General features: G+C 44.6%; 4 protein-coding genes across 4 annotated transcripts; all 4 read left to right on the forward strand.

Annotated features, from left to right (window-relative positions):
• Window positions 1–502: 502 nt before the first annotated feature.
• F5147DRAFT_647311 (uncharacterized protein) lies at window positions 503–1619 on the forward strand (the record flags this gene model as incomplete). The annotated part of the gene is made up of 6 exons (XM_041433188.1): window positions 503–542; window positions 585–728; window positions 786–1034; window positions 1062–1246; window positions 1374–1477; window positions 1610–1619. 6 exons carry the CDS (start codon window positions 503–505, stop codon window positions 1617–1619), a joined length of 732 nt encoding a protein of 243 aa, XP_041300308.1.
• A 4968-nt stretch (window positions 1620–6587) lies between these two features.
• F5147DRAFT_766808 (uncharacterized protein) lies at window positions 6588–7508 on the forward strand (the record flags this gene model as incomplete). Its single annotated transcript, XM_041440810.1, has 1 exon — window positions 6588–7508. The coding sequence occupies one exon, from the start codon at window positions 6588–6590 to the stop codon at window positions 7506–7508; it is 921 nt and encodes a 306-aa protein (XP_041300309.1).
• An 829-nt stretch (window positions 7509–8337) lies between these two features.
• F5147DRAFT_563283 (uncharacterized protein) lies at window positions 8338–8802 on the forward strand (the record flags this gene model as incomplete). The annotated part of the gene is made up of 1 exon (XM_041430662.1): window positions 8338–8802. The coding sequence occupies one exon, from the start codon at window positions 8338–8340 to the stop codon at window positions 8800–8802; it is 465 nt and encodes a 154-aa protein (XP_041300310.1).
• Window positions 8803–10304: 1502 nt separating this feature from the next.
• On the forward strand, window positions 10305–10613 carry F5147DRAFT_540473 (uncharacterized protein; the record flags this gene model as incomplete). Its single annotated transcript, XM_041430220.1, has 2 exons — window positions 10305–10394; window positions 10428–10613. Coding segments are annotated over 2 exons (276 nt in total), but the record flags the coding sequence as incomplete, so codon positions are not given.
• Window positions 10614–22299: the final 11686 nt, after the last annotated feature.

The raw sequence follows: 22299 nt of genomic DNA on the forward strand, positions 1-22299 counted from the left end.
TAGCCCAGAAAATGTATTCTGCAGCATGGACTGCGCTACTTCCTTAATATTTCAGCTGGACACCGGAACTCCTGAATTTGCAGGCTGAGGTGCTCAATATTTTGAAATAGAATCAATCAATGAACCAGCTACTGTGTGTGAAAATGCCAAGTACAGCAGCGCACATTCCTTTTTGGGAAATCACGTGGCCGACTACGTCACACTCAACACCTTCCAATTCCAAGACTATGGCGACAAAATTAAAAACATCCATTCTTTTCAACTTCTTTACGCCCTAGAAACTAAATCAGGCGGTACAGCCGGCACCCACCTTTCTCTTGGATGCCCCATTCTCCCACAAGATGTGCATGAGATCAAATCTCCATGTTTGGTCGTGTTTGGACGGCACAGTCACCCTGGACCTTATGTCCAGGGATATCACAACTATACATCACCCTTCAACACTCTTTCCTCGCCATCGCCCCCATCTTTTAAATGCAACTACTCCAACTTAGGATGGGCCATGGCCCAGCATTCAGCATCCGTGTGCCATGAGGAAAAGTGTATGTTTTTAACCCTTCCATCTTCAACTAACTCAGTCTCAGTATTTTCAGCACCTCTGCCGCCTCCTCCATGCATCACCAAGCCGCCTCCTTCTCCCCTTACTATTGGGGAGGGTACTCTCAGGAACCTCAAGGATGAACCAGACCATCTGGGTCCAGGATCCTTGCTGTGGAAAGTGCCCATCGGTGAGCACCTTTCCATTTCTCTGCCGCCATCACTAACAAAATCTATACTACTTCAAGAACCTCTAGGGAGTCAGCTGCAGCAACCGCAGCCATCTACTCCTGATCCGTTCCTGGACCTGCAAGTTCCTTCTCACTCTCATACTTCCCCTACTTCTTCCCTTGGTCACAACTGGCTGCAACAACCTCAGCCATCTACTCCTGATCCGTTCCAGGTCCCGCAAGTTCCTTCTCACTCTCAACCGCCCACTCTTGATGCTGGACACCTTGGAGCTAGGGATCCCAGGATTAGTAGGTTGATTGCTGCTGGTGAGCCACCCTCTTTTTTTCATTCAGATTCATTTAATAACATAACTTTAAAACACAAAGAAACTCATTTGTCCGCCATGATGGACTCACAGTATCCGCTCCCTGCACCCACCTTGGCAAGCCGTGCGCCTACTCCTTTCCCTGGTCCGCAACCTCCGGCAAATCTTTCACTCACCGGCACCAACCAGCTCCTCCCTCACATCACGTTGTATGTGTGCAGCCCGGCTTCACCTACCAACTCCAACTCATCTATTTTATCCTTGCCATATCATATCCTACATGTACCACCCAACTCTTGCGTCGACAAAGTCTCTGCAGCTGACTTTTTCATCGACACAGACGGAAGCAGCCTTTTCAGTGACGACAACAGACTATTCTTTTGAGATTGTCAACGAGGACCCCCTCAACGACATCATCAAGCCCTTCAACTATTCCCTACCTATGTGTTTTTGTTCGAGGACACGGCAGACAAAAAGAACGAAGTCTATAAATGAATGTATGTAAATACTCAGTCTTGGAAGTTGAAGACTTGAGAGCAATAATCTGACCTATAAATGAATATATGTAAATACTAGGTATCAATAGTCAGTATTGTACGAAGAATGAATATAATAAAAGAGTGTCTTACCTCAGTCTCGGAAGTCGAAGACTGAGGTGCAAAGTAATGAAAAAACTTCTAATGAGTGTAGCATATTAGGTAAGCAAGCATTGTTTGTTGCTTGTCTGAATCAAAGTTATCACCGACTTATCTATAATCTTTCAACACACCCACTCAACAAGTCAACTCTCGCTGTTCACCACTCCCATTCCTTCAACAAATCATCCATGCTTCTCGCGCGCAAGTGCCTTCATCAAAACATCGGCGATCTGTTCATTCGTGGGAACATACTCAACGCATATTTTCCCTTCCTCCAACTTCTCTCAGATAAAGTGATACTGGATCGCTATATGTTTGGTGTGCTCGTGAAACATGGCATTTTCGGCTAACAGAATTGCAGATTGATTGTCGATTTGGAGAGTTATTGGGGGAGTCTCTGAGAAGTTTAGTTCTCCGAGTAGGGTCCTCAACCAAATGGCCTCCTTCGTAGCAGCAGCGGCAGCCATATATTCTGCTTCAGTACTGGAGAGTGCGACTGAACTTTGCTTCTTCGAACTCCAACTAACCGCTCCTCCAGATATTGAAAATATATATCCGGTTATCGAACGCCGGTCATTGACATCTGAGGCCCAGTCCACATCGACGAATGCATGTAAGTCCGTTTCTGACTTTCCTTGATACATCAAACATTTATTGACGGTGCCGCATAGATACCAATAGACATGCTTTAGGGCGGTCCAGTGTGCTCGTCCAGGGGTGGCTGCAAATCTGCTTAGAGCACCTACTGCGAACGCGATGTCTGGACATGTTGCAAGCATTGCATACATCAGTGCACCTAGGGCACTTTGGTAAGTCTTTACATCGACTTCGGCTTCATTCACTTTGATGAGCTTGGTATTAGGGTCCATTGGTGTGTTAACAGGACGACTGGATCCCATGTCGAAACGCTCAAGTATTGATTCAATGTAGCAGCTCTGCGACAGCTTGATCGTGCGCTTATCGCGGTCGCAAATGATTTCCATCCCCAAGATCCAGCGCGCTTCTCCTAAATCGGTAAGCTCATACTCTGCTGCTAACCGTTTCTTCAGCTCATCTATCATCTTCTTGTCCTTCGACAGTATCATTTTATCATCAACATAGACAGCGACTATAATGATGGTGCCGTTCTCGAACTTGTAGAAGACCGAATGATCTGCATTGCTGCACGTGAAGCCGAGAGATTCGAAGACGGTACGTAGTCTTTTGTACCATGCTTTGTGTGCCTGCTTAAGACCATATAGGGCGCGTTTAAGCTTCCAAACTTGACTTGATGAGTCGCGAAAACCAGGAGGGAGCTGCAGGTAAATCTCTTCATCCAATTCACCATTTAGAAAAGCTGACTTGACGTCCATCTGATGTATATCTAGATCGTACTTGGCTGCAAGGGCAAGAAGGGCTCGAATCATCGAGAACTTTGTGATGGGGGCAAAAGTGTCTGTGTAATCGACTCCTTGGACCTGTGTGAAACCTTTTGCGACGAGTCTGGCCTTATAGCATTCAATTTCGCCATGCGGGCCGGGCTTAATTTTATAGACCCATTTCGAGTCTACAACCTTGCGGTCACGAGGGTGTTCGACTACCTCGTATAGGCCGATCTTCTCGAAGATCTTTAATTCTTTGGTCATCGCCGTATACCATAGATCTGCATCTGGACGGTTCATTGCTTCGTTGAACGTCCCAGGCTCACCATCACAAGCTACTGTAGCCTTGTAAGCCTCCCCATGCGTCTCTGCAGTCTCAATCTCGCCCACTGCCTCAGGTATGTCCTGTATAACTGGTTCCTCTCTTTGAAGTGTTAACTTCTCATAGGCATTTATGAAGTAGCGAGGATCATCGTCTCGCATAGGTGCGCATCATGTGCGTGAACTACGTCGTACTTCAGGTGGAGGAGCTGGGTGAGGATATGGAGCAGGGGGTCCTATTTGTCGAGTAGCTGAAGGGTTCGGTGGTTGAACGCGGTTTGTCTCTAATGCACACATGTTGTTCAGTGCTGACACTTCCTTGTTCTGGTCTTCAGGCTTGAACTTGACCATGCTTAGAGGAGCCGGCTGTTCATCAACATCATCATCCTCATGGGGAGATTCGGTAGCTGGATTCCCCATTTCTGGTGCGTTGTCGTCTGGTAATTCTTCTATAATTGTTGACTTATGAGGAGCTTCTAGGCCTTGCAGGTCGGCTGTGTTGTGCTTTGCAGTGGTGACCTGTTTCTCTGGGAGAAATGTGTCTATCTTGACACGACTAGGCCCTTGTGGATCTCCTTCATCAAAGATGACGTCTCGCGACTCGAGGATGCGGCTGGTTGGACGATGCAGGCATACATAGGCCTTTCGATGTTCGGCATACCCAAGGCTGACACATTCGAGCGATTTCACACCAAGCTTCTGGCGTTTTTCATCAGGTATGTGTACATGGGCTTTGCACCCAAATACCCGAGGGTGGGATACTGATGGCTTGTTCCCAGTGAACACTTCATGTGGTGTAACGTCTCCGTCTATCGCACAAGTTGGTACCCAGTTCAATATGTGCGCTGAATATAGGATTGCATCACCCCAATATGTGTTTGGCAGTCCAGCGTCTCATAGCATGCTGCGTGCCATTTCAACTAAGGTCTGATTCATCCGCTCTGCGACACCATTCTCTTGTGGTGTGTATGCGTTTGTTTTCTCGTGATGGATGCCTTTTGACTCGAGATAGGATGCAAATTGTTTTGATCCATATTCCCCCCCACCATCACTACGAAAATAGTTGGGGTGTTCTCCAGTCTCGGTCTCCGCGTGTTCAAAGTATGCTTTGGTGAGTGTGAATGTTTCATCCTTGGTTTTCACGAGTTTAACCACGAGATTGTGTGAATAGGCATCTATGAATGTGATGAAGTATCAGAAGCCTGCGTGCGACACTGTTTCCATGGGTCCGCACATGTCAGAGTATGTGCAATACAGGACTCCTGGGCTTTCGACATTGGATTTCATTGGGATTGGGTTCCGGTGTTGCTTGCCTTCGAGGCAAGGCTGACACACTGCCTTATTGTGAGTACTTGAACCCTTTATATTTATCCCATTGACCATATCTTTCGAAATTAACTTAGATATGGAGTTGAAATTTATGTGCCCAAGTCGTCGATGCCATGTGTCAAGAGTCGCACTCAAATGGAGCATGCGCAAGGTGAGAGCTGTTATAGGGACATCTGGATCGAGTGGAGCTGATGGTCCTTGCAGAATGTATGCAAGAGCAATGGTCTTTCCCTTTGCAAGGATCTTGCACTGGGAACCATCGAAGGTGACTTCGAGACCTTGTTTCATGAGGCGGGGAACTGACAGAAGGTTCGCATTTAGATCTGGTATGTGGTAGACTTCCTGCAGGATGGAGTGCATGTACTCATTTTCACCAATATAGATGTTTATTTTGACACGTCCGATGCCTATCGCATCTATCGAGCGTCCATCTCCGATGATGACTTGTTCGGGTGGGTTCAGCGTGTGATATTTGATGAAAATTTCCCACTGACATGTCATGTTTGCAGATGCACCAGAGTCTACTATCCAATCATCTTTGGATGCGGTTGTAGAGTGCCCATGTGCCATGAATAATTGAAGTGGTGTGTCATGGTCCAATGAGATGCGTGCGACCTTCGCAGATAGGTCCGTTTTCCCTTTGTCTTTATTTGCCTGCTTCCCACTCTTTGCAGCGTCTTCAGCAGCTTTCTTCTTTCGACAGTCCTTCTCCTCATGTCCAGGAATTTGGCAGTACGTGCACTTTTCCTTTGACTTCTTCTTGTCCTTGTCCTTGTGCTTAGGCTTATTCTTTTGCGCAGGTCCCTTCATGACGAGCGCAGACTGGCTATTGCTAGCCTGTCATTGCCTTTCCTCCACCAGCACCTGGGCTATGACGGTTTTGGTGGTGAGTTTGTCACTACTGGACATTAGGATCGTTCGAAGAGTAGCATAGGATGAGGGTAGGGATATCACCATCGCAACTGCGACCAGTGAATCTTCGAGTGGCTGACCAAGCAAGGACAGTATGAATGCCTTCTGTCGCATGGTGTTGAGCTGCGTTTCCATGGGAGATTCATCTGTCAAGGTACTTCGAAACAATTCGCCGATGAGTTGAGCAATTGTTTGCTTTCCTCTACCCTCGTATCGCTCACAGAGCTTCTTCCAGGCATCTTTAGCTATTGGCACATAGAGTATCCCAACCAAGGGGTCATCTTTCAGCGTGAGAGCTATCTGAGCTCATGCTTCCTTGTTCTTTGCTAACCATTCCTGGTGTTGAACAGGGTGTGTTGTGCTATCTGGCATCTTTTCACTTCCTTCGACAATTGCCCATAGTCCTCGAAGGTCAAGGATTAACTCGACACGGTACTTCCATAGTTGGAAATTCGAACCGTCGTTTTCGAGTGACGGAATGTCATATAGGCGATTGGAGGCTTGTGCAGTTCTGCTTGTTGATGTAGAGCTGGATGATATGGAAGGGATGCTCGAGGACGAAGGAGTTGCAGCTGGTTGGGCTGCAGACACTGAGGGTGTGTTCGACATTTAATTATTGTTTCTGTTGACGTTCCTGTGTGGTACTGGATTGATTCTAAGCACCAGGGCTCATAACCTTTTGTTCGAGGACACGGCGGACAAAAAGAACGAAGTCTATAAATGAATGTATGTAAATACTCAGTCTTGGAAGTTGAAGACTTGAGAGCAATAATCTGACCTATAAATGAATGTATGTAAATACTAGGTATCAATAGTCAGTATTATACGAAGAACGAATATAATAAAAGAGTGTCTTACCTCAGTCTCGGAAGTCGAAGACTGAGGTGCAAAGTAATGAAAAACTTCTAATGAGTGTAGCGTATTAGGTAAGCGAGCATTGTTTGTTGTTTGTCCGAATCAAAGTTATCACCGACTTATCTATAATCTTTCAACATGTGTGACCCTCGCCTCCCACTAGGTGATGTCCTTATCGCGGCGGATCGTCTCGCTGTTGGCTTTACGACTATGCCAGCGTTTATTTTGTACCTTTCGTTTGATCCAACTTCTAATGCTTTGGTCGCCGACCCACCTAAGTACGAAACTAACATTTGTGCACCGTTTAAGGGAGTTCACTGCGGGCATGAGCAACACCTTATCATTCCATTTAACGGAATATATTGTATTTCTTTGGTACAGACCCTTAACAAGACGGCTTCCCTCATCTATTCCGACATGGCTGCACACATCAAGTGTGAGGTCGGGCCAGAACAAGCTAAGTTCCTGGCTACTCGTCCTCCCTCCATCTACCATTACAACAGAACTCACTACCCTGGCACAGTTGTCCATGGGCAAACTCGCCTCAAAAATCGTTACTATGAATGGCGAAACCTTCACCATCTCCATCTTGACCTCCTTTCGGCGGTCCATGCTACACTAACCCCAGAACAGTCCAGGGACTGTAATGAAGCTGACCTTTGCTTCATCCTCATCGAAAACGACAAGGCACTCCCTGCCTGGGTTAATCGTTCCGCCTTCTTCCTACAGATGGCACCCTTTTGTAATCCATTTTTGACTCAACACGAGTCTACCTACCTTCGCTCGGCTGCAAGCTATTTTTGTTTCTACGGTTACGAACATACGACTAACATTATTGATCATGTTTTACAGCTGACAGTACCAGACGAGGACGTCATATACATACTTCTTCAAGACCTTCTACTCAACGACCTTTCATGCACTGGCGTGAAGCCTCTTGCCAGCCTTGGGGACATCCTCGCACTACACGAATGTAAGCATCATGAGGAGTTTGTTATATTTCGACCTGGCCTCGCAAATACGTTCGAGGACGTGCATCACTATGTTAACAGTGCTTAGAGCACACCAATTTTTGGATCCTGCTCTCTTTGCGAGATGCGCTTGTTTGTATTTCGTCCTCATTGTCATGCATCTTGAAGCCATTTGCTGTCATATGTCCCTCATTTGTTGATGTTTATCTGTGTATGTGTACTTTTACAGGATCTCTCAAGTGCTTGGTATGTTTCTATTTGGATTCAGCTGTCAAATATCTAATTTCAACAAATAGATTTGTCAACATTCTCAATATGTCCTCGTCTCGGTAGCCTCAGCCCTTCAAGTCCAAATATTTGGTTTGCATTTGTTTGTCTGTCTATGTACACCTATATGCCCAAGTTTGTTTGTCTGCTTGTACTTATTATTTAGTGTCTTCATTTGATATGTTTGTTTCGCTCATACTTAGTATTGATCCATTTGTTCCCTGTGAAGATCGCGTGTTTGCACACATATGCCTGCTACTATTTGTTTGTATGTACGACTACTAAGCAGATTCAAGTATTTAGTTACTTACAAAGTGTTATTGTGTCCATGAGCCTTGGAGGGCTAGATTAGCCACAATACCAGTGATATGTTCAAGGTTCTTATAGTGTAATTTTGTGAAAATAACTAAAGTCCAATTCACATGATCCGAAAAGAGCAAATTCACATGATCTGGAAAGACTTTGCACTACAACCAAATTTAGCCATATACATCCCAAACAAATTAAGCAGTCAGAAGTCAAACAAAATTGTTAAGATTATGGCCTTATTCAAAAAAAACCCTTAGGGACCATTTGCCAATTAAGTCCCTAACAAAATGTCACACAGGGACGAATATGAATTTTTTGAAGAAGTAGGCACCATTTGGGCCATGTCCGATCAATTTGATAACATAGGCACCGATTCCACCCTTTGGATTCCACCGAACTTTCCAATAGAAGACATTGACATTTCAAATGACATCGCCATTTCATATACAATGTATAAGCGAGTTGATAAGAAAATTAAGCCTGTTCCAGGAGTATTTCCCCAAGAAGCACAAGTCCAGCGACGGTTTCCAAGTGACCCTTTAGAAACCCTACCTGTCTTATCACCTCATCTCCCTGAATTTAAGCCATCCATTAAAATTACAACTGAAAGAATGAAGTCCCTTAATATTAATTCTATAGGATTCCTGTCAACGGAAGAAGAGAAATTGTTCAGTCATATCATGATGCTTAATGAAGATGCCCTAGCATTTGAGGATAATGATCGTGGCACCTTTAAAGAATCATATTTTTCACCATATATCATTCCAACTGTACCACACGTGCCATGGGAATACAAAAATATGTGAATACCCCCTGGAATTAAAGACAAAGTAATAGAAGTACTTAAGTTGAAAATAAGTGCAGGAGTATATGAAGCGAGTCAATCATCATATCGATCTCGATGGTTTTGTGTAACTAAGAAGAATGGGAAGCTTTGTATTGTTCATGACTTACAGCCATTAAACAAAGTCACTATACGAGATGCTGGATTACCCCCTATCTTAGATGATTTTGTAGAACCATTTGCTGGTGCACAATGTTACACGGTTTTTGATTTATTCTAGGGATTTGATGCTTGCAAACTTCACCCTGCTAGTCGAGATCTCACTGCATTTTTGACTCCACTGGGACTTCTTAGAATTACATCTTTACCAACTGGATTCACAAATTCACAAGCTGAATTCCAAAAGTGCATGACATTTATCCTTCATGATGAAATTCCTACCAAAGCCAATATTTTTTATCAATGACCTACCTATCAAAGGTCCAAAATCAGCCTACTTAGACTATGAAGGAAACCCTGAGACATTGAAAGAAAATTCAGGAATCCGGAAATTTATTTGGGAACATGTGCAAGATGTGCATCGCATTATGCACTGAGTCAAAGAATCAGGAGCAATATTCTCCACATTAAAAATTCAGTTATGTTTACCAAAGGTACTGATCCTAGGTCAAACCTGCACACCAGAAGGACGGCTGCCTGATCAATTAAAAGTAGACAAAATTCTAAATTGGCCAGACTTGACCACACCAAAGGAAGCACGAGGATTTCTTGGATTATGTGGAACTGTCAGAATATGGATTCCTGGCTATTCTGAACTAGCTAGACCCATAACAGAATTATGGAGACAAAACTTTGACTTTATTTGGGATGAGCGACGAAAAGAAGCCTTTTGAAAAATTGAAACAATTGGTAGCTTCAGCACCTGCTTTACGATCTATTGACTATAGTTCAGATCTTCTAGTTATTCTGTCAGTAGACTCCAGCTACATGTCAGTAGGAATTATTTTATCACAAATTGATGAGAATGGAAAGAAAAGACCAGCTTGGTATGGATCTATCTCTTTCACAGAAGTAGAATCATGGTATTCACAACCAAAGTTGGAATTATTTGGATTATTTCGTGCCTTATGAGCCTTTCGTGTTCACCTCATTGGAGTGAAAAATCTTCAGGTTGAAGTAGATGCCAAGTACATCAAAGGAATGCTTAATGAACCAGATTTACAGCCAAATGCTGCAATGAATCGGTGGATACAAGGAATATTGTTATTTGATGTTAAACTAGTTCATGTTCCTGCTACTCGGTTCAAAGGACCTGATGCATTATCTCGTAGGGGACTTGGAGAAGGAGAACAAATAGAAGACGAAGAAGAAGATTCATGGTTAGATGATATTGCTCTTTATTCTGGACAATCCCAGGCAACATTTCGCCCCTACCTCTCATATCATGCAAATATCACAAGTACAGAAGGTGTCGCATCCACCTCATTTATGGGATTAACAAGTCAAGACAGCACCCTTCAAGATATTTTTCATTTCTTAACTACTTTACAAGCACCCTCATTTGATTCTGTCACAGCCAGAAAAATATTCATTAAAAAGACAGTTCAATTTTTTGTACAGAATGGATGAATGTATAAATGAGCTCAGGGGCGACCCCCTCTTTTAGTAGTATTAAATCCTAAATTACGATCTATCATTCTAAATAAAGCTCATGAAGAACTAGGGCATCATGGAGAATACTCAACATGGGAAACTATCAGGTACTGTTTCTTTTGGCCTTACTTGCTAGCCGATGTTCGACACCATGTCCAGTCCTGTCATGAATGTCAAATACAATCAACAAAGAAAATGCACATTCCCCTTACTGTTTCAACTCCTGCCACACTATTTGTAAAGATTTATATTGACATAATGAAAATGCCACTTGCACATGGTTACCAATATATAGTATTAGCTAGGGATGATTTGTCACATTATGTAGAAGGGTGAGCCTTAAAATCAAACAAAGCAAAAGCATTAAGTGCATTCTTTTGGGAAGACATTCATTGTAGATATGGAGCAATAGGCCAAGTAACAACAGACAATGGTCCTGAAGTCAAAGGAGCATTTGCCAACCTAGTGAAAAGACTTGACATTCTGCATGTTACAATTTCAGCATATAACTCTCAAGCTAATGGGGTAGTAGAAAGAGGGCACTTCACTTTATGAGAAGCCTTAGTAAAAGCATGCGGAAAGAAGATTACTCAATGGCCAATAATGCTGCCTCACACACTATTCACCGATCGGACTATGACTAGCCGAGTTACAGGATTTTCAGCTTTTTACTTGGTTCATGGAGTTCACCCAGTTTTACCTTTTGACTTAGCTGAGGCAACATTCACGGTAGAAGGTTTTCATAGCAATTTAACATCAGAAGAATTGCTAGCCTTAAGAATTCAACAGTTAGAAAAACAGCCTGAAGACTTAGCTCAAGCTGCAGAAACTTTAAGAAAGGCACATTTCTGATCAAAGGAACAGTTTGAAAAAAGATTTCTATTATGACTTCAGAAAGGCCACTATAAGCCTGGGGAATTAGTACTAGTACGGAACACACAAATAGAAAAAGAGTTAAACCGCAAAACAAAGGAGGTTCCTACATTTTGAAAGAACTTGATGGCACTATTTCAAGAAGAGGGATAGCTGCTTTCAGACTACTCCCATACATAACCCGAAATTCAATTGAATTTGCTCATCTCCGAAATACTTTTGACACATCGAACTCTGCAACAGACAATTTATCATCAAATAGTTCAGAAAATAGTGATACAGATTTAGACTAGATTACACATCATATTTCATGCCTCCGTTCCAATACCATCAACTTCTTGATATTTTCTATTACATCAGTTACTTGTCACTTTATTCCTTCATATTGGCACTGACCATAGAAATGCCTACTTTTATTTAAACAACATCATATTTTTATGGAGCATTGGGTTGAAAGAACACATTCATCAAGATTGCATTGTATGCTATCGAATTTATCATTTAATTCTGCATATTGAAGAACGAATTAGAACATTGCCGGACGCAGCCTAAGAATATATAACCTGCCTAAACGCCACTCCACAAGGGACAAATCCTTATTGCCACTTTAATATCCGTACATCGGAATACATTGTTCTCAGACACTGTCAGGGAAATTTCCTTACTGAGCACAGACCCTACTACCGATCGATAGACATTGAAATTTAATCACACTTTTACCCGCCTCATAAGACTCTGCAGGTTGCAAGTCACAAGCAACCTTCATTAACAACCATCATCAAAATAACCCACACCGCTCATTTTTCAATACAACATGAATTGCTCCTACGATGAATTCGATGTGCACAATGTCGCACCTCAAGATATTCATGCTTACATTACTACCACTCCTTATCCTGGCACTCAGCTCTTCCAGCATCATTGGATAGCCAGTCATGTCCAGGTTTACTTTCGGAAGCGCATTCGCCTTCATGACATTGTCCATCTGGATGACATGCCAGCATTCGCTCAAAGCTATCGCGGAAAATTCATCGGAATTAGCTGGTTAAGAGAAGGGTGGGCAGATATCAAGATTCACAGGCAAGGTCCCGGCAAGGTGGTCCCATACATTTTGACTATTCCTATCGATTTCATTCAGTTATCCATATTTTGGCGTCTTAAGCTGAAATACCTGGAACGTTCAAGACCAAACCATTTTGTATCACCAGAACTTCTTTTTTTTAATCAACCCACTAGTAGATCGGACAACAGCGAGGATAGTAACACTGCAGGAGAAGAGGAAGAGCTACCCTTTGGATTAGCAAGTACTCTTGATCTTGTATATGCATTGGACACAGTAGAACGAGTTTATTCCTCACACAGATGCCAGACATCTAGTGTTAGCAACATTATGCCCTATTAGAATTATTAGTCATACATCATTACAAGCATCACATTGAATTCATTAGAAAATGAGCAGTAAAAGTTGGTGAATAATACTCCCAAATTGCATTGCGCTAGTCCACAACAAACCTACTATTTGTTACGAACTCAGATAGAGTCTTCCATAACAGCTCCAATAAAGGAGATCTAGAGTACAGTATCGGGTAACGATGACCAGAGGTAGAACTCTGGTGAAGTGATTGAATAATGGCTAGTCTCTTCGCAAAGAGCTAGATCAGTAGGCACCCTCAGGTCCTAGTCAGGTATCAGGTAGAACTGAGTAGATTCAAGTTAAGGAGAATACAAGAGGTGGCTAGGGTTTATATACATAAGAGAAGTGTGCACAGACCAGTCCATGAGGTATTGTAGGAGTACAAGAAAAGGAAGTCAGAGATAAGGGAGTCCTCATGGTCGACATGAAGTAGGCTAGAAGCGAGACGGGGATCAAGAAGTATAGTACATGTGTAGTCCTATAGGTGATGATGGGAAAATGATGGGGTCACTGTAACATTACCCCCCTGTCAACGTCTGGAGTCTCCAACTTCATTCACAATTCTGGTAGAGCTCTGTGTCCAAGTCAGCATCTTTAGCGAATTGGTTCTCATACTCGTCTGCCTTGTTGTCTCTTTCATTCTCCCATAGCCTGAGCTGATAATGGAATGCATGGGTGCCTGGTTTGGCGGAGATGATTTTGGTCCCGTGAAGGTCAGGGCAGTTGGCGGAGAGGTGGCGTGGTTCATGCTTCATGTATATGCGACAAAAGTACTTAGGGCATTTGATCTGACGGTGCCCTTCCTCGTTGCAGTAGCGGCAGGTGATGGTGGAGTAGTCTACACCATTGCGGTCGCAAAAGGTTTCTTTGGAGGGTGCATGGATGAACGCGGAGGCAGTTTCTTTGTCTTTATCAGGAAGAGGTGGAGTGGGGCAAATAGGACGGGATAAGCTGGTACCGAAGATGAGGGTTTCTCTCCTTTTCTTGCGTTCTTGGCAGGGTTTTCCGAGGGATCAGACAGCAAGCTGGGAGCGAGGAGGTGCTGGGATGGGGGTATCATCAGAAGAAGAGGAGGGGAGACAGGGACAGTCTGAGCGACTGGTTCAGGGGAGCAGGTGATAGAATAGTGGGAGGAGCGGAGGTAATCATCTGGTCTGGGGAAGTCGGGGAGGGACATTGCAGTCTCAATCCCTTTGTCCATGAGGCATTGCAGAATAAGATGTTTGATTTTCACTTGTTGGGAGACGACAAGTCTAGCTTTGTCGTCAAGCATCATAGTATTGGTGTAGGCAATGGTGAGGTCTGCGGAGCGGAAGATGGTGATTTGTGTTAGTGCGTCGAGGTCTTCAGAGAAGAATGATTCAAAGGGGAGTATGCAGTCGTGAGACAGGAGGGCAGCTTCAATGATGGCTTTTCTTTCACAGTGAGCAAGCGAAGCATGGTGGATTTCAAGAGAAGAGGTGGAAGAGGAAGAAGATTTCTTGGAGTTAGGCATATCGTTTGTGCATGGTCAGATGAGAAGTCGAGCAAGTCTGAGGTGGTCTTTATAGGTTTTCAGGATTTCCTGGGCATTGGCTAGCTCCTTTTTAGAAAGCCAAGAATTTTCGGAGCTAGGATACCCCTTCCATGACATGAGGAAGTGGCGTCTTCCTTTTATGTTTCCCTTGTGGGCGAGAACTGCTTCTATTTTGTATTCCTCATGTCCATCAATGAGGTCAGGGGGAGGTTCAGGGTAATTGGGTCCGTGGACTTCTGTTTCTTGATAGGACAATAGTTCTGAGGTGTGGAAGACAGGGTGTGATTTCCAGGAGGGGGGAAGTCGGATCTTGAAGGTGATAGGGGAAAGGACAGCTTCGACTTCGAAAGGGCTGTAGCGTTTAGGGGCAAGCTTTTTTGAGGGGAGGTGTGTGATGAGATGCGCAGCAGATTGCCAAACTTTGTCTTTAGGTTTCCAGGGTACAAACTTCTTTCCAAATGTCCGATCAGCCATGTGTTGCATTGCAAGGTTGTGACATGATATCACTTCTTCTCGGATCTTCTGGAGGTGCTTGACTTGATCTTCTGCTGCGGGAATGGAAGATTCAGGGAAGGCGTAAGGGATTCCTTGGGGTTCATAGCCCATCATGAAGAAGAATGGAGAGGCATTGCGGGAGTCGTGTTTTCGGTGGTTATGGACGAATTCTGCCATAGGAAGATGCTTTACCCATTCAGAAGGTGTGAATTGGCAGTAGATGCGGAGATAGGTTTCTAATTCTTGGTTCAGGTGTTCGGTCTGCCCATCAGTCTGAGGGTGATAGGCGGTGGATAGGGCAACTTCATAGTCAAGGAGTCTTCCCAGTTCTTTTGCAAATTTCAAGGCAAACTGAGGTCCCCTGTCAGAGATGATTTTGTTGTAAAGGCCGAATCTAAGGAAGACTTTCTTGAAAAAGAGTTGGGCAACTCCTTCAGCGGTGATGTTTTTCTTGCAGGGACAGAGAATTACCCCCTTCATAAGGCCATGGTCTACCACAACCATGACAGAATCATAGCCTCTGGACTCAGGGAGATCAGTGATTAGGTCTACTGAGATCTGCGAGAAGGGGCGAAGTGCAGTTGAAGGGATGGGATTCAGGGGGGGGGGGGGGGAAGGAGGGGTGCATGTTGGATTTCATTTGCTGACAAAGGGCGCAACCCTCTACATATTTTCGGATGAATGTGCCCATTCCGGGCCACCAGTAATCTCGCTTGACGAGTTCTTCCGTCTTAAAGCGTCCGGGATGTCCTGTGGTGGGGTGATCATGGTGGAGGGATAAAATATGGTGACGGAGCGAGGGGGGAACATAGGCACGGTTTTTATAGAATAGGGTTCCGTCGTCAATTTTCCAATCGGAAAGGGCTGATTTCATAGGGGGAGCATTCAGTCCATCAAGGGCTTGTTGTGTGGCAAGGATAATGGGGATCAGAGAGGGTCAGGGAGGAATCCTTCAAGGATTGGGCAAGGTCAGTGTCGAGAATATGAACGAACAGGGAGTTAGGGAGAAGTGTGACATCGCTGTTGTCAGATGCTTTGGTGGAGTGATCAGGGCGACGGGAGAGTGCATCAGGGGCAGCGAGTTTGCTTCCTGCAACATGGTGGAGTTCTAGGTCGAATTCATTCAGGGTTAATTGCCAGTGTGCTTGGCAACGGGTGAGATTCTGAGCAGAGCAGAAATAGAGAAGGTTCTTATGATCAGTGAATACTATCACAGGGTGGGGATTTCCTTCGAGGTAGTGCCTCCACGTTTTGAGAGCACAGATGATGGCAAGGAGTTCTTGGTCATATACTTGGTAGTTTTGTTCTGCAGGGTTAAAGGATTGGGAAAGGTAGCCACACGGGTGGTATGCCCCATTCTCATCAGTCTGGAGGAGGATTGCTCTGGTGGCTACAAGGGAGGTGTCAGTTGCAAGGGCAAATTGTCGAGAGGGGTCAGGGTTTCAAAGGACAGGTTCAGAAAGAAAGCATTGTTTCAGCTTTTGGAACAATTCGGTGCAGGGTGGTGTCCATCCAAACTTAGCGTCTTTCTTTGTTAGGTCGATCAGGGGTCGGGCAAGGTCGGAGTAGTGGGAGATGAAGTGTCGGTAAAAGTTACAGAATCTGAGGAATGATCTGACTTCTTTTACGGAGGTTGGGGTCTGCCAGTCTTTGATTCCGGAGAGCTTGGCAGGGTCCATGGCTACTTGGCCAGGGCAAATGATCATGCCAAGGTAGTTGACTTCCTGGACGTCGAAGAGGCATTTTTTGGGTTTCAAAAACAAGGTTTCTTTGCGGATGATTTCAAGTACGCGGCGGGTTCTCTCCTGGTGTTCTTCTGGGGACTTCGAGAAAATGAGGATGTCGTCCATATATATGATCATCCAGCCTTTGTTTATCTCCTTCTGGAAGGTCTGGTTCATGTAGGCTTGGAACGTGGCTGGTGAATTACACAGCCCGAAGAACATAACTTTTGGTTCAAAGAGCCCAAAGGAAGTGGTGAACGCTGCTTTCCAGCGGTCATCAGGGTGGATCAGGATGTTGTTGTATCCGGAGCGGACATCCATCTTGGTAAAATACTTCGCATCACGGAGTTTTGCAATCAGGGGCAGAATCAAGGGGAGGGGATAGGTGTTCTTTATCGTCCATTCGTTAATGAATCGATAGTCTTGGCAAGGTCTAAGGGAACCGTCCTTCTTTCCAACAAAGAAGAAGCCGCTTGCTTGAGGCAATTTGGAAGGTTGTATGAAGTCTTTAGTGAGGTGCTCATCTAGGAAGGCTTTCACAGCTTTGGTTTCTTTCAGGGATAAGGGGTACATTTTTGCGGATTTCAGGATGAAGCCAGGTTTGGTTTCGATTCTATGATCAACACCTGGTCTTGAGGGAGGGAGTTTATTTAAGCTGTCTTTGGCAAAAATATCAGTGAAGTCGTGGAGATAGGAGGGGACAAGCTCTTCGAAGGTCTTCTTTTTCTTTTCTTGTGCGTCTTTGAGGGCAAATTCTTGTGCTTTGTTGCTGGTCTTTAGATATTTGTCTTCTTCAGCCTTTCTGAGGATCCAGTGATTTCTGAGCGGAGTGAGGGATGCCATGCGGTGGATCTCGGTGGCGGATGTGCCATCCCGAGTGAGAGGCGTGTCAAAGGTGAGGTTTTTGAATAGGGTTACCTCGGAACCATCTTGGGCGTATTCTATTAGGACCTCGTTGTCGTTGAGGAGGTAGGTGGCAGGATTGTTGACTTTCCTAGTGAGGAAGAGGTCGCGTTCAAGGGGTTCGGTGGGGATATCATCCCACACGTCCCAGTTAGTATCATACTGGGGTGGGACTGCGAGGTCAGGGACAGTAGGGGGGAGTTCTTCTAATGTGTCATGGAAGACTTCTTCTTCTTTCTGCTTGACTCGTTCGATGGTTCTTTTGCCGTTCATAGGCAGCGGGTTATGTGCGGGGTGGAATCCTCCTTTCTCTAGTTCTTCTGTTATGGAGGTTCTCTTGTAGAGGCCATATTTCTTTTGGTAGATGTTTTCGAGGCAGAGGGATCGGGGAGTGGATGGTAATCGAAGGGTGTCATTAGTCCAATTGATATCAGGGTTCATGGCATTTAGCCAGGGTTTTCCTAAGAGAATCATATCTTTGTCGCTCATATTGAGGACATTGAACTTTCCTATTATGACTTGGTCATCGATCTTGATTGCGAGGTGGCAGAAGTGCGTGACAGTGTGCTTCAAGTATTCTCTGTCTGCGGTTCAGATTCTGATTGGTTGGGATAGTTCATGGGTTCGGATCTTGTGCTTTCTGACAAACATCCAGTGGATGAATGTGGCGACTGCGCCAGTATCGACGACAGCAGTGGTTTCCAGCAATTTGCTTTGATGTTCGGAGGATAAGATGGTGACCGGCACCCTAAATTCTCTGGTCTTTCCTACATTTTTGACAGTTCGTACATCGAGATATGGGAGGTCTAACGCTGTGGTAGGCTCCCATTCTAAAAATCCAATCTCTTGGTTTCTAGATCTTCATCATCAAGGTCTTCAATCTTGCTTGTTTCATCATCAGGGTTTGTATGCCTTACTGGTTGCTTTCCTTTATCATTCTTTCGGGCATCTCCAGTGGTGCGTGGGTGAAATGCAGTGTCGTTGGCACAATGACCGCTCTTGTGGCATTTGAAGCATAGTCCTTTCTTCATATGCTCAGTTCTGACTTCTTCAGTCATTCGATCTACATCCATGGCATTGGGATCAGATCGGTTGGGGGTGTAGCGTGGGGTTGGCTTCTGGTTGTTCTGGGCATTCTGGTGGTGGGAGCAATGGGCAAGGAGGAGTTGATATGCAGATTCCATATTTACAACTTTCTTGACAAGCCCGTCGAAGGTGGAGGGGATATCTCCGGAGTCATAGATCTTCTGTATGACTCCTCGTTTCAGACCATGGAGGAAGTAGTCTTTCTTGGCGGCATAGTTCGTGATTCCAGCCTTGCTGCATAGCTGTTTAAACGTGTTGATGTACTTGTTTACATCATTGCCTTGCTTAAGGTTATGCAACTTGTATAATGCAGTACCTGCAGAGTCAATGGGTTCGAAGGAGGAGGAGAAGGCATCTAGGAATTCTGCCCAGGTACCATAGCTGAAAGGCTGACTAGTTTCTAGGTTAATTTCCATGGCATGGTCGATGAAATCTTCCATCCATACTGGGGCAGTGCCTTCCTTGAAGAAGGAGAGGGCGAAGCTGATCTTCTCAGTGTCTTCTATGTAGATCTGGGTGTTAATGTCTAAATAGAGTCGAACAAGTCGGATGAATCTGGAGGAGAGTTCTCTGTCTCCATTGAAGTCAGGGGGAACACCAATTTTCTTTTCTACTGGTCTCGGCATGTCGTTGTCAGAGTCTTCTTCTTCTTCGTCAGAAGGTTTGTTGTCTGATGGAGGTTCTTCTGGGTATTCTGGCTGGGCATCGGAGATTTCTTTGTCTTTGTCAGATACGAGTGGTACTGGTTCAGAGATAGGGTCGGGTAGGACTGTCAGTGGTCCGATCAGGGATACAGTGGTTCTTGCCTGGACCGATGATGGCCCTGGCATGTTCAAGAATGTGGGAAAGGGGTTCGGGGGTGTCTGAGGTCTGTTAGATCCAGCTGTTAAAACTGGGGATCTAGGGTAGGGGTTCAGTCCAACAATCTCGCTGAATGCATGCTGCTGCTTTCATGAGGCAGGCGTCTTGGTCAAGTATAGGCCCCGCTGGATAGCTGGGGTTCAGAGTATAACTTGAATCTTTTGTTATGAACTCAGATAGAGTCTTCCATAACAGCTCCAATAAAGGAGATCTAGAGTATGGTATTGGGTAACGACGACCAGAGGTAGAACTCTGGCGAAGTGATCGAATAATGGCTAGTCTCTTCACAAAGAGCTAGATCAGTAGGCATCCTCAGGTCATGAAAGGCAATTGGATCAAAGGGTATTTATGGTGAAGACTGATAAAGAGGGGAGCATCACCCGACACAAGGCAATATTTGTTGCTCAAGGGTACATGCAGGTCAAGGGTATCGACTACATGGAAACATTCACAGCAGTCACAAAGTATGACACGGTTCACATCCTTCTCGCTCTCATGGTGAAATTCAACCTTGAGCTAGACCAAATGGACATTCAGACAGCTTTCCTCAATGCTGAACTCAAAGAGGATATTTACCTCAAACAACCTGTTAGTTTCAAAGATCCCAAACACCCAGACTGGGTATGGAAGCTTGAAAAAGCCCTTTACAGGCTGAAACAAGCTGGTTACAAGTGAAATCAGATGCTAGATAAGTACCTGTGGATGGAGGGTTTTAGGTTTGTGAGGAGCAAAGCAGACCACAGCCTATATGTCCTTCATAAAGGAGGCAAGGTCATATGGCTAGTAGTCTATGTTGATGACATGCTCACAGCATCTAATTCTCACAATCTCTTAAATACCTTCAAGGCACAACTCAAACAGTGCTTTGACCTCTCAGATCTCAGCCCAGCCAGACACTTCCTTGGCATGCACATCATGCTAGACAGAGAGAAACAACTTCTCGCTATTAGCCAGAAAGCTTACCTTGAGAAGATCCTCGATGATGCTAGGATGTTGATGTGTAACCTGGTGAGCATGCCAATGACACCAGGTGTTGTCCTGCAGAAAACTACACAAGCCCCAACTGAAGAAGAGGCAGCTGCCATCGCATCCATCCCATATCATCAAACAATTGGCGAACTCAATTACGCCATGCAAATGACACACCCTGACATTGCCTACTCCATATCATGCCTTTCTTGTTATATGGAGAATCCGAGCATTGACCATCATTGCCAACTCCATATCATGCCTTTCTTGTTATATGGAGAATCCGAGCATTGACCATTATTGCCAACTCAAACACCTCCTCTGATACATTCGTGGGATGACAGACTTAATGCTTATCTTCAGCTCATCAAACGAGGGACTCATTTGTCATTCAGACTCAGACCATGCTGCAGATCAGGATGACAGTAAATATACTAGTGCTTACATCTACCAACTCTTTGGTGGGCCCATCAGTTGGAAGTCTCAAAAACAATCCATCATCGCCATGTCAACCACAGAAGCAGAATACATTGGCCTATCGAATGCTTCTTATGAGACATTGCATCTCATCCAACTTCTTCATGACTTCTGACTTGACTCTGATCTATATGATCCTGTGCTATTGTACAGGGACAACCAAGCCAGTATCACCCTCTCGATGAATCCAAAGTTCCATGAGAGAGCAACGCACATTTGCATCCACTATCATCTCATCTGCAGTCTTGTCGACTCGAAGAAGATCGAACTGCAGTACAAATCCATATTGGAAATGATTGCAGACAGTCTAACAAAGGTGCTGCCTCGCCCTGCAGGAGTACGACATCAAGAGGAGATGGGCTTGCACTGCCAGAGTATGCTGGATGCCCTGACAAGTGGGAGTGTTGAGAGGTGATCCATCAGAGAATCTAAGCTGGTTCCAGTCTAATATCATGTCTGTCATTTTACATTCTCTCCTTGTCATTGCATGTCACTTCCCTAGTTACAGTTATTTTCCTTTTCCTCACTTTCCTCGCTACTTAAGACAGATAGATGCCTTTGGCACACCTCAGTCTCTTTCACCATAGACTGAGGTGTGTATGTTCTTATTATTCCTATCATTACTATACCCATTAGTGTACTTGTAGGCTCGCACTATCTTAGGTCCATACATTAGGAATTTAGTCTCTTTTACCATAGACTGAGGCTTGCACTATCTTAGCTCTCACCCTTTAACAGTACATCCAATCATCACTGTATTGGTTCTTGTGTGAGGGTTTTGATGCTAGAATAGATGACTCTTTGATGACAGCAGTCCGACTTGGTAGCTTGTAATAGATATCAAACTACAAAAATGAGATCAAAGGGAGAGCAAACAGCACAAATGAGTACTTACCATAGCTTCCAGGCAAGCCTTACCATGTGTGACTTGTTTGACTCCTAAGTATCGGGAAACGGCTCCCTACTACTTGGATGATGAATGATACTCAAAGTCAGTCCAATATATATGTAAGTACATAGAAATCCGGAAACCTATAGGCGAAAGTAGTGGTGGAATATTTCAGATCTGAAGTACATGTAAACAAACACAAGGTGCTGTGGATGATGGGAAAACATGTAATAGTGCTGGCTACAACTTGAGTAATGTGCGAAATAATCAACTACGCACCTAGTGGGGCTAGCGAGATGGGACAGGACACAGGTAGGACAAGTGCACAGGATTTCAGGTTGGCCGATGTGGCCAAAACGTTGAGTCCACTAGTCAAAGTGTCGGGTTAGCATCGGGTTACATTAGGAAATGATTTGTGTGCGATGGGCATTGGACATGTACTGGGAAATAACAGAATATGAGCTCAGTGTGAGGCTGAGTGCTACAATGCACCCATGTCCATTTTGATTGACATGCAGCCAGTGTCTTGGGTGCACCTGAGCAGGCATGGTTTGCCATGCTATCAGCAATAGAGACCCAGGATGTCTTGTCAAAGTTCATGCCATCCCCACCTTTGGGGCGGTTGGCAGTGACATACTGGATGAGTATAATTTCATCTG

The sequence above is a fragment of the Suillus discolor genome, assembly GCF_016758755.1.
Source record: "Suillus discolor strain FC423 chromosome Unknown F5147scaffold_1, whole genome shotgun sequence".
Lineage (NCBI taxonomy): Eukaryota > Fungi > Basidiomycota > Agaricomycetes > Boletales > Suillaceae > Suillus > Suillus discolor.